At 25.9% G+C, this 12,247-nt stretch overlaps 1 protein-coding gene across 1 annotated transcript; it reads right to left on the bottom strand.

Annotated features, from left to right (window-relative positions):
- Positions 1-737: 737 nt before the first annotated feature.
- On the bottom strand, positions 738-2,661 carry LOC130812881 (uncharacterized). Its single transcript, XM_057678514.1, has 2 exons — positions 2,530-2,661; positions 738-1,774 (listed from the first exon to the last, which is right to left on the bottom strand). The coding sequence occupies exons 1-2, from the start codon at positions 2,563-2,565 to the stop codon at positions 899-901; spliced, it is 912 nt and encodes a 303-aa protein (XP_057534497.1). The 5' UTR covers positions 2,566-2,661; the 3' UTR covers positions 738-898.
- Between the last annotated feature and the right edge of the window lie 9,586 nt (positions 2,662-12,247).

The following is a 12,247-nucleotide window of genomic DNA, read 5'->3' as shown; positions in this document are numbered from 1 at the left end:
AAAATTATATATTAAAACGAATTAACAAGATCTCACATAACCATATTTTAACTAATAAATTAAGAATAAAATAAAAACTAAAAGTAATTGATAAATAGTATAAAAAAAGTTTAGACATTTAATCATGAGGGAGTATGAGATAGGGTCCTCAATTCATCATTGATTTAGGGTATGTTTCTCGAATGGTGGTTGTAAGTATAATTGTTGTGTAAAAGACCTGTTAAATTTTGAGTTGGAATGGATTCGAAATCCGATCGAAAATTAGTTGGTTATAACCAGAAAGTTGGATTCGTAACTTGAAAATGACCCGACCCAAATATATAGCAAACTGTTGTAACCCAAAATCGATCATTTGGACCTGTTTTATAAAATTTTGTCTTCATATCTAGTTAATTTTGGTATTTTAAGTAAATAAAATTAAAAAAATAAATTAAAATCGTCTTTAAAATTTCACCATATCAAATTCTTTCACATAATAGTAATTTACCAATATTATAAATCATCATTATTTATTTAGACTATCTCTATGACTGTACCAAGTAATGAGTATCTATTAAAAAGTATGAAAATTAGAAAGAGTCAAAGTTGATATAAAATTGATTAGACAAAAAGCTAACTTAAGGCCTAATAAAAGACAAACACATAAATTAAACATTATATTCAGGATGATGTCATAAATAATTTATGAAACCTATTTGTGGTAATAAAATTAACAAGAAATCTAATAAAACACCGAAGAAGCTAATTAAGCCATTTGCCCATAGGAATAAACTTAAAAATAATCTGATCATTTATACAAGCAGTTCTACTTCTGCAAAAGTATACATACCAAAACATGTCCATAAATTAGAAAAAAAAAATTAAGTATTTAATTAAAACATCAAAAATTCTAATTAAATTAAACTATCCTCTGCCTCTTAGGAATCTGATAATCAAAACCCACATTTGAATTATTCATACTCATTCTCCCACCCATTAAACATGATCCACTCCCAAAATCCAACATAGAAATTGGGCACATCCCTAATGTCCCATTAGAATAAGGGACATTCCTATTATACATTTGTGTAGTACTATTACCATTAGGCACACACGAACTCGTGTTCATGTGCGCCTGCGTGTTCGTGTTCGTGTTCGTGTTGGTGTCCGTGCTGGCACCAATACAACCTTTAAGTTTGAGATTCACAGGAGGGATTTGATGAGTGAGAACACCGGGCGGGTTACGCCATTGAGGTAGCGAACCCGCTACCATTAACGTAGAAAGAAGTGGGCCCGCCTCGAGCACTGCCTGTAAAAGGTTCCCCTTACTTGGGAGGGGCCTACCATTGGCCAAATTTGCAATAATCAATGATTCTTGATCAACTATTTTGGTGGGTGTTTGGGTTACAATCATTTGAGGTTTACTAAAAACAATGTTGTTAGAATCAGGAGATGAAATTGAATCAACAATTGGGGATGAAACAAGAGATTGAGAAAAACTGCTTGATTCAGTGATGCTAGAATTAGGTTTTGATGGGAAATTATTGGTCAAAAGCGGACTATCAGGAGAAAAAGGAGCTGAAATATTAATGGGTTTTTGATTTAATGCAAGAATTTGTTGAAATTTCTTTAATTGAGATTTAGCTTCGTCTCTTTCCTTACATGCTATTTGTAAAAGCTGAAGAAGCTTCTTAATTTGCTCATTATTCTTCTGGATTTCTTCATCTGTTTCCCTTCTAGTACATTCTAATTCATATGTCATGTATTGCAGCTTCATTTTCAGTTCATCGGCACTCTATAAACAATAAACAATAAATATATGAGCTAATCTGGTGAAAAATCGTATATCTGTATCTCAAATAAAATGTCAAAATACTTAGTTTTTATTAGTTGCTACATATACTGATATTTTATGTGGAGAAATGTCAGTATCTGTAGCAACAATTAATAATGATCAGAGCAAGTATATGATATGAACTAGTTGACTCATACACGTCTCTAGGAGAGACTGTCTTATACAACAATTTGTAAATTAAAATTGAGATTAATGTTAATTTAAGATAGGTTACGTTATAATTGTATGATTGGACAATTTGTTCAAAGTTAGGGAGAAGGGTAAATCATAAAATAGGGACCAATGGAAGGTGCTTAAAAGTTCATTTTAGTCAAAAAATAAAAAAAATAAATTGTACCCATTATATTTTATGAATAAGACATTCAAGAAAATAGAATCCAAAGACAATTGACAAAATTTGTTTTACTATTGTCTTCTTTTGTCAAAATTATCAACCATAATTTCACTATCAATTATCATAAGAACAGCCATTGTACCTTAAAAACTCCTTTTCTACAAAAAATATTCTAGAATATTACAATATGAAGTATTTTTTAAAACATAAAGAAACATTTTTTTGATTATTAAATATAAGTTGAGAAACTGCATTTTCTTTACAATGGAAGCCAAATTTTAGTTTAAAAAATAAAATAAAATAAATAAATAAAACAGGGGAAAATAGATATAAATAAATAAATCAAGGGAAAAATACCAACCTCATGAATTGTCCATAAAGAATCAATGTCCTCCATTGTTGTAGTCTGGAAATATGAAATAGTTTGAATTTTGTATGAGAATGAATATTATAAATATAGAGATAGAGAGAGAAACAGAGCAAGAAGGAGAGTAGGGGATGAAGAATGGTGGGAGAAGATTAATTTATAGGAAAAACTGTCATGTGTGAAAAGAGGGTAGAGACAATAATAAGGACAAAACAGAGGGGGTGGGCAAATTATTAATTTCTTTTTTTAAATGAAGCCATTTAAAAATAAAAAAATTTGGGTAGGCGAATAATAGATAAAAAAAAATATGTTAAAAGCAAAAAATATTAGAAAAAATTTTAAAGTACAAAAATAAATATACATATGTAATTATTTGATTATAGGGTACGATATATATATATGGGAGGGATTCATTGAGAAGAGGTTGAAAATGAGAAGGGTAAAGAAGGACTCTACACTCTTGATTTCACTAAAATAAAAAAATCTATGATTACGATTGAGCCAAAAACTCATAATTGTAAAGGTAACTATGAAATAATTTTTAAAATATTTTTAATTTATAACATAGTATCCTTTTTTGCATATATAGTAATCAAACAAAATCAAACAAAAATTCTTCTCATCCTTCTCATGTTAAAATCCTTCTTATTTGATCCTACATATATATATATATATATATATATATATATATATATATATAAGGAAGGGATCCATTAAGATGGGGTTGAAAATGAGAAGGTTAAAAGGATTCAACACTCTTGATTTCATTAAAATAAAAAGAATCTATGATCACGATTGAGCTAAAAACTCATAGTTGTAAAAGTAACGATATTACACAGGAAGATAACTATGAAATAATTTTTAAAAAGTTCTTATTTTATAACATAGTATCCTTTTTTGTATATATAGTAACCAAACAAAATCAAACAAAAATTTTTCTCACCCTTTTCATTTTAAAATCTTTCTTATTAGTACTAAATGAATAAGAATGAAATTTTAGACCTTATCTGATAATGTATAGTTTTAGAATTAATTTATTTTAAAAATCAGTTAAGTTAGTACTATCATCAACAATGACAATGCTTAATTCCGGAAATTGGAGTCGTTTATGTAAATTAATGGATTAATTTTGAGGATGGTCTACATGAACTTTTTTTATCCATTAATTTTGATTTAACATCTCAACTCATAAGATTACATTGTTCATATCATGTCCTGCTAGTGTCCTCTAGGTATCTTTGTTTTTTTTCCACTCAATTTTTAAGTCTTAAAATTTAATCCCTCCGTTTATTTTTGTTTGTCCACTTTACCTTTTACACGTATTTTTTAGTAAATTTTAAGTTTTAATATTTCTAAGCACGCATCATAAAAAATTATAAAAATTATATATTAAAAAATATTATATCAAGACAAATCTAACAAGATCTCACCTGTATATATTTTATTTTCAACTTGTACTTTTAAAATTTAATTTAAATTTCTCTTTCTTAAAGTGGACAAACTTAAAGTGAATAAAGAAAAAGGAAACAAAGAGAATATCTTTCTATCTTTAATATAATATTTATAAGTAAATTTTTTAGAGTTATATATAAGGAAACAAATAGATATAAAATGAGGAAATAGTAAAAATGGTAATCTATAAAAGGCAATGGATTTGTTTATGGTAAATATTTTGAAAATTATGGTAAGGTATCCTCTCTATACGCAACTCTTGTCACCAGTATTTTGTTTCCATGGTAAAATATCTTTACTCATTTTTCCCAGACGTTAGTAGTGGTAAATGATACAGTAATTTTATTTGAATTTTCACTTAATTTCAGTCAACTTCCAAAAAGTTTACTTTTTTAGCGGTTTTAAGTTTTAAAGTTTATTACCTTCCAATTAACCTTATTTGATTTTTACACTTGTCGATATAATATTTTAATCCTTAATATTTCTAATTGTTCTTAATTAAAAATTATAAAACGTAAATATTAATAATCTTTGTATTGAGGCGAATCAAACAAGACCCCACATGACTATATTTTAACTTATAAATTAAGAATAAAATACAAATTAAGAGTGATAAGTAAATAGGGAAAAAAATCATTAGCAATAATGAGTAGAATAGAAGGAAGTATGAGTCATCTTTAATTTTTAACCTATAAAAAAGTTTTAACCATGCACAAGATCTATTAAAAGAAAATTGATTAAATTGGGAATTGTTTATAGATAATAGAACTTATTTCGTGATTAAAATTGGGCAACAATTAAGAAAAATGACCTACAATATTAGGCCACCTAGTGGTTAGACAAACAGACTTTGTGACTTTTTCCCTTTTTTTTTACGCTATTCACAATTCACTCTTAGTTTATATTTTATTCATAATCTATAAGTTAAAACAAAATCAAGTGGAATTTTGTTTGATTCATTTCAATATAAGAATTATTAATATCAATTTTTTATAATTAATAGTTATACATTTTTAGAGATATTAAGCCTTCAAATCTTCAATATATGGCTTGACAAACGTGCCAAATAAAATGGGACAAATTCATTAAGATCAAAGAAGTAAAAAAAAATGACTTCAATAATTAATTATAGATAAAGTGGGGCTGGGGCCAATAACTCATTACTTAAATCTTTTTTTTTTTAATAATACCTAATGTCATAATAAAGATTCACACGACATTTATATCAAAAAAATTAGCAAGTACATAACAAGTTTAACCAAATAGAATTCAAAATTAACAAAACTACGATCGTTGTATATGAAATTTGACAATTTTGAATATCATTTTCAAGATCGCTATTTGACACAGCCTTCTACGGGGGGTCTTTCAATCTGTTGTAGTCTTGAGAGAGAATTGAATTTGATGTAGTTGATGGTGATTGCAATTTTGATATCTGTTGCATTATCTCATCAATCTCTACCAACAAATCAATTGGAAACCAAACTTCATATCTTCAAAACTCTCACGAGGAAAGAGATCAAAACCCACTATATGGGTAGATCAACCCAATGAATAGGTAGAACACATGGTTATCAGAATTATCCCGATTCTGATCTACGATTCTACGATCTTACGATTCAAAAATAGGCGGGCGATCCGGATCGTCGGTAGGATCTTAATGCTAATTAGAATCATGCGATCCTAATTAGCTCAAGAATTTAGGTGGTAGAATCATAACACGATCCAACGATCCGATCCTACTTCGGTAGTTGGAATTGTAAAATATCTTCATATGATAAAGATTTTACTTACGTATAAATATATATTTAAAATAATTATATCAATATCTTTATAAAATTCAAATTTTTCTTGATTTGCAGTTTAAAATAATCATTAAAAGTATTTTTATAGGATAACACAATCCTACGATCCGATTCTACCGATTTCAATCATATCCCCTCAACAATCCTAGGTAGAAACCCGATCTTAATAACCAAGGTAGAACAACTCTTCTATAGGAAGAGGACAAATATTTATTCTAATGATATTGAAAAAGCTTAAAACGGACAAAATAAAGGTTTACCATCAACCAAAAGGTTGATGATAGCCTCAAACCAACTATGGAGAATAGGGATTTTTAGAGAGAAAAGAGAGTTGCTTAACCTAGTTTATAGTATTAGCAATACATACTCCATTAGTCCATTTCTTAATAAAGTTCTCACAAGAAATGTTTAAGAGAATTATTGAAAAATAAAATCTATTAGATAGTAGATAAATTTTTTTATTGAATAATAAATTTAATGTAGAAAAAGTGTGTACGGGGACCATAATAAATAAAAAAATATTATTATAAAGTTAGTGTGAAACATTTGGAGATGATAAGGAATATAGAATTTTAAATGAAGTTAATGGAAGATATGTGGGTACTATAATCATTATAAAAATATTAAAATGAGGATGAACAAGTTTATTTTTGTCCAAAATTTATGATATAGATAGAAAGATTCCTTATAAAAACAACAAATAAAACACCGAAAAAATGAAAAGTGAAAACTTCTTTAAGAAGCGGAAGGAGTAAGTGATAAGAGTGAGTATGGGCAGTGAGTCCTATCTAGATCAGAATCTTATTCGGACTCTAATTCTAAGGTCTAGAAAATTAAACATTCAGACCCTTTAATATATTTTTTTAAGTAAATTTTAAATGTCTAAAATTTAGATCCCAATTTTGACTTTTAATGTCATTTTATTTGAAAGATGAAAATGTATTGAAATCATATTACATAGTAAAGTAATAAAAAATTTGGATACGTGTTACTGCAACAAGAAAAGTTTTCCCTCATAATTTTACTATTTATGTTATTTTAGGTAATTTTTAATCTTTGTCATCTTATCATCATCATACTATATACTAAAGCAATAGAAAAATTGAATACGTGTCACTGCAATAAGAAAAATTTTCCCTTCCAATTCTACTACTTAGGTTATTTTAGGTAATTTTTTATCTTTATTTTATTAATTCATCATACTATCTATCTATGTATATATCTATCTTCTATACAATATACTAATGTAGAAACAATTAGGATACATGTCGAATTTACATAAAAATTTTCTGTTCTTTTTATATTCTTATCAATACAATATACAAACGAAGAAACAATTCGGACACATGTCGACTTTACGATAAAACTTTTCGTTCATTTTATGTTCTTATTAGGCAATTATTATTTTAATGTGACATAATTTTCTGTTATTTTTATGTAATAACTTATAATCTATACTGTCTAGAGCACCATATCATCATAATTCATAATATATACTAAAACAATAGAAGAATTGGATACATGTCACTATAATAAGAAAAGTTTTCCCTCCTAATTCTACTATTTAGGTTATTTTAAGTGATTTTTTATCTTTATTTTATTAAATCATCGTATTATCTATCTATGTATATAGTTATCTTCTATACAATATACTAATGAAAAAACAATTAGGATACAAGTCGAATTTACATAAAAATTTTTGTTTATGTTTTCATCTATACAATACACAAATGAAGAAACAATTCGAGCACATGTCGACTTTACGATAAAATTTTTCACTCTTTTTATGTTTTTATTAGGCAAATATTATTTTAGTGTGACATAATTTTCTGTTATTTTTATGTAATAACTTATAATCTATATTGTCTAAAACATGCTTTTATGATTATGTTATATATATATATTAGTTATATGTATCTCAATTTAATTGTAATATTTTTACAGTTTTTAAAATAAATCAATTTATAATTTCAATATGATATTAGAGTCACATAATAATTTAATTACATGTATAAAATTAATAATTTTTTATTTAAATAATAATTCATAAACCGTAAAAAATCAATCCAGTGGAAACGATAAAGTAAGAGAAAGGGTAATAATAACTGTTCCTAATATTAATTGTTTGGTATTTGACTTATGGGTGGAATCGGAGAGGTAACAAAGTGGGGGATACTCACATACTGTTGCCTCCATCTAACATAAACTATTACCAGAGTCTTATAACAAACAAAAGGTATTTTGTTGAGGATATAACTCAACTTTCCCACTTACTCATTCATAGTTAAATATTGAAATAATGCTTATGGTCTTTATATAGTTTTCACTAATTCTATATTTTTTATATTTTTTATGGTTTTTATATGTTTTTTTATTAATTTTATGAAAATATTTTTTATTAGTTTTGGTCTCTTTATTATTTTCGCTAACTTTCTTTTAATATTTTTTTAACATTTATCATCCCCACTTTTCCTCTATTAAATTTATTATTCAATAAAATAATATCTTTACTATATAAAAGATTCTATTTAACGGATGAAGTATAATATTTCTTATAATACCTCATAATTAAAAAATTCTCAGAGTTTTAATTTCTATATAGCGGAGAAGATTTGAAAAATGAATTAACATAACATAATTGTTAATTTTTTTATTTTTTTTCATGTTTCTTTATAATACAGAAGTATATAATTTAAATACATACCTCCTTATATATATTATATAAAGATGGATCATGATCAAAAAGGCTCATTGGTTATAGTAAAAGTTACTAAAAATCATGAAGAAAGAATGTTTCAAACTATAGTTTATCAACATCGTTACTCGAGAAGTCCACAAACTCAAACTAGCTTGTGGAGTTGTGGTCATAAAAGTAAACGTTAACACTAACACTTAAAGACAAATTAATTTAACTTATGAGAAATTCACAAATTCCAATTTGATTAAATTTTCTTTATTAATACTTTAATTTCTTATATTACATCAATTATCCCAACAAATCAATTATAATAGTTCTCACTTAGGCACAGTATAAAATGTCATAAAATATTCACAATTTTATTACTGATAATAAAATGATTTTTCTGATTAATACTTGGTAGTAAATTATATGTTCTACAAGTCAAATGGATACAAATCAACTCTTTTCCATACTCGACTTTAAATAATATATTCCATTTCAAAAAGGGAACAAAAAAGATTCACCATAACCTACAATCACATTAGCTTCTCATCAGGGTCGACCCTGAGATTTGAGAGGCCCTAAGCGAAACATTAATTATAGATCCCTTACTAAATATATTATTTTAGGCCCCCAACTAATAAATATTAACACAAATTCTAGTGAGAGACGGTCTCTTTGAGACACCATTTTTAATTGGGTCGGCCCATAATATATTTTTTAGAATATTGTAAGTAGATATTAAGAATTATGTAAGTAGACATTTAAAATTAAAAGTAGTCATTAAGGATATGGTAAGTAACCATTAAAGATAAAGTAAGTAGGCATCAAGAATATGGTAAGTAAATTTTAATCTTTAATGCGCTGGATTTGAGATACGTCTCTCAAGAGACTAGCTAAAATATTAAAGCGTCATTTTTTAAATTTTTAGATGGGGCGGGGCATGACTGGCCCTTCTTTTTCCCTTAAAGGGCCAATCCTGCTTCTCATACAATGTTAAAAAAACTAAATCAAGTAACAACTTAATCAAATTATCGTTGTAACAACAGGAATATGATCAATTCTCTATCATTATTAAATTAATTAAAGTATTATAAATTTATAATTGTTGTGATTAGATTATGGAGTAGTAATAAGAGTAATACGTATAGGTGAGTGGGAGGGTGGCGCAGCGCGCAGGAAGAGGACTGCAAATGCATTTGTTAACTGCCCAAGAAAACGCAAGAACTGTTGATTTGGCTGACTTATCCGAGTGCATATTCTTGTGTTTTACTATGAGACAAACATTACCCACAATGTTTGTTGACTTGTTCTACTATCTTATTCTTCTCTCTTTCCTCTTATTTACATGACTCTTATGCTTTTGCATGTGTTTTGTTTACTATGTATATGTACTATTACGCTTTTTTTAAAAAAATATTTATTAATTGTACAATTTATACCTACCTACATAGGTTTTATAATAATACTAGACTAGTATAAAACCCGCGTGCAATTCACGGAATTCTTAGTTTAAAGATATAAATAAATATAATTTTCAGAACCATGTAATAATAAATATATTATATACTGAAGATGAAGTAATAAATAATAATTGTTGAAATAGGGTGATATGATATTTTTATATGTGTAATAAATTTAAATAGTTTGTAGATGAGTAAAATAAATAACAGGTTGATTAATTTTATTTGCCACTTAAGCCAATATCAACCAAAAAAATTCTTTCGTCTAGCGTGGATCCAAAAGAATAACATGTGTGATTTTTTAGTTTTTTTATTAAATTATATAAGAATTAGTTGAAATAATTTCTATAACTAAATCAGTCTAAATCTTAATAAATTATTTAATATCATCTAAATATTAAACAATTTTAAATTTGTTAATATCAGCTAAATGATTCTTAATTTATTGTTTCTACTCTCATAGTCAATTTATAAATTAGAGTATTTGATTAGCTGAAATAATTTCTATAACTTAATCATTAAATTTAACGGGTTAAATATTGATTCATTGTCAAATCTTTTATTGATGTAAACTGGTCAGTTATTTAATTTAGTTAATTTAAATACTCCAATAGAAAAATTACACATGGCAAGTGCTCTAGAAATTGGACACTTGGCTTTTGATAGCTTTTTTTAATAGATATATTATGATTATGATTCATCCACAAAGCTTTAGTTTTCAATCATTAATTTTTATTTAAGTACAGGTGTAATTATATATAGTATAAGTTAAGCTAATTATAGTAGAAATATAAAATGACACCAATAGTTATTATCTAAACAAATAATAAAGTATGCATTGAACTTTTCGCATCAATTCATTTTGATGAAAACTAATTCATTTGAATATTCATTTATCTAAAAAATTTATTTTAAAATAATTTATGTCATAGTTGCCTAATTAGGTTTCGAAAATAGTATGTGTAAGATTTTTCTAATTGATATGTTATTAAGATACTTGTTTCTTTCACCTTAATTTTGTCAAACAAAAATCCAAAATAATATTGTTTTGAGATAAATAGCACATAGATAGTATAAATACTTAGCATCAAAACATTAATATCATTTTGAAATAAAATTACATATAAAATTAGGTGTAATATGTTAAAATGTTAATACTTTAGATTTTTTAAGGAAAAATTACGTAAAATAATCAAATCTTTTCATGATTTTCCTACTATAATCCTACCTATTGATTAACCACGAATAATCTCAATTTTGAAGGGTATTTTCATACAATATTCAAATAGTATGTGTAAGATTTTTTTAATTGATATGTTATTAAGATACTTGTTTCTTTCACCTTAATTTTATCAAATAAAAATCCAAAATAATATTGTTTTGAGATAAATAGCACATAGATAATATAAATACTTGGCATCAAAACGTTAATATCATTTTGAAATAAAATTACATATAAAATTAGGTGTAATATGTTAAAATGTTAACACTTTAGATTTTTTTAGGAAAAATGACCTAAAACAATCAAATCTTTTCATGATTTTCCTACAATAATCCTACCTATTGATTAACCACAAATAATCCCAACTTTAAAGGGTATTTTCATAGAATATTCAAATAGTATGTGTAAGATTTTTTAATTGATATGTTATTAAGATACTTGTTTCTTTCACCTTAATTTTATCAAATAAAAATCCAAAATAATATTGTTTTGAGATTAATAGCACATAGATAGTATAAATACATGGCATCAAAACATTAATATCATTTTAAAATAAAATAACATATAAAATTAGGTGTAATATGTTAAAATGTTAATACTTTAGATTTTTATAGGAAAAATTACATAGAATAATCCAATCTTTTCATGATTTTCCTACAATAATCCTACCTATTGATTAGCCATGTATAATCCTAACTTTGAAGGATATTTTCATAGAGTAAACCCAATAACTGATGACTTGCTATAGCAAGTTTTATTTTTAAAAAAGATAAATTAAAACAAAATATCAAAAAAATATATATATAATATTGAAAAAAATTCTGATTTTTTTTATTATTTGGAATATTTATTTAAATGAAATTTTTTTTCTCTAATTTTACATTAATTTTCAGTTAACTTTTTGGTGAATTACCGAATATAGCAGGTTATTGGTTTACCCATGGTTACTCTAGGCAAATACCTCTTAAAGTTGGGAGTATTCATGATTAATCAACAGATGGAATTATTATAGGAGAATCATGAAAAATTGGATTATTCTAGGTAATTTTTCTTTTTTTTGTAAACTATGTAACAAACATTGATTTTATTT

Source organism: Amaranthus tricolor, chromosome 5, assembly GCF_026212465.1.
Source record: "Amaranthus tricolor cultivar Red isolate AtriRed21 chromosome 5, ASM2621246v1, whole genome shotgun sequence".
NCBI classification, from domain to species: Eukaryota; Viridiplantae; Streptophyta; class Magnoliopsida; order Caryophyllales; family Amaranthaceae; genus Amaranthus; species Amaranthus tricolor.
This window is presented reverse-complemented; position numbering and strand designations above follow the sequence as displayed.

Excerpts from the sequence above, each read along its gene's own strand:
- LOC130812881 (XM_057678514.1), bottom strand. The coding sequence starts at position 2,565 with ATGGAGGACATTGATTCTTTATGGACAATTCATGAG. Across the intron at positions 1,775-2,529 it reads CTTTATGGACAATTCATGAG|AGTGCCGATGAACTGAAAAT; the intron begins GTTGGTATTTTT and ends TATTGTTTATAG.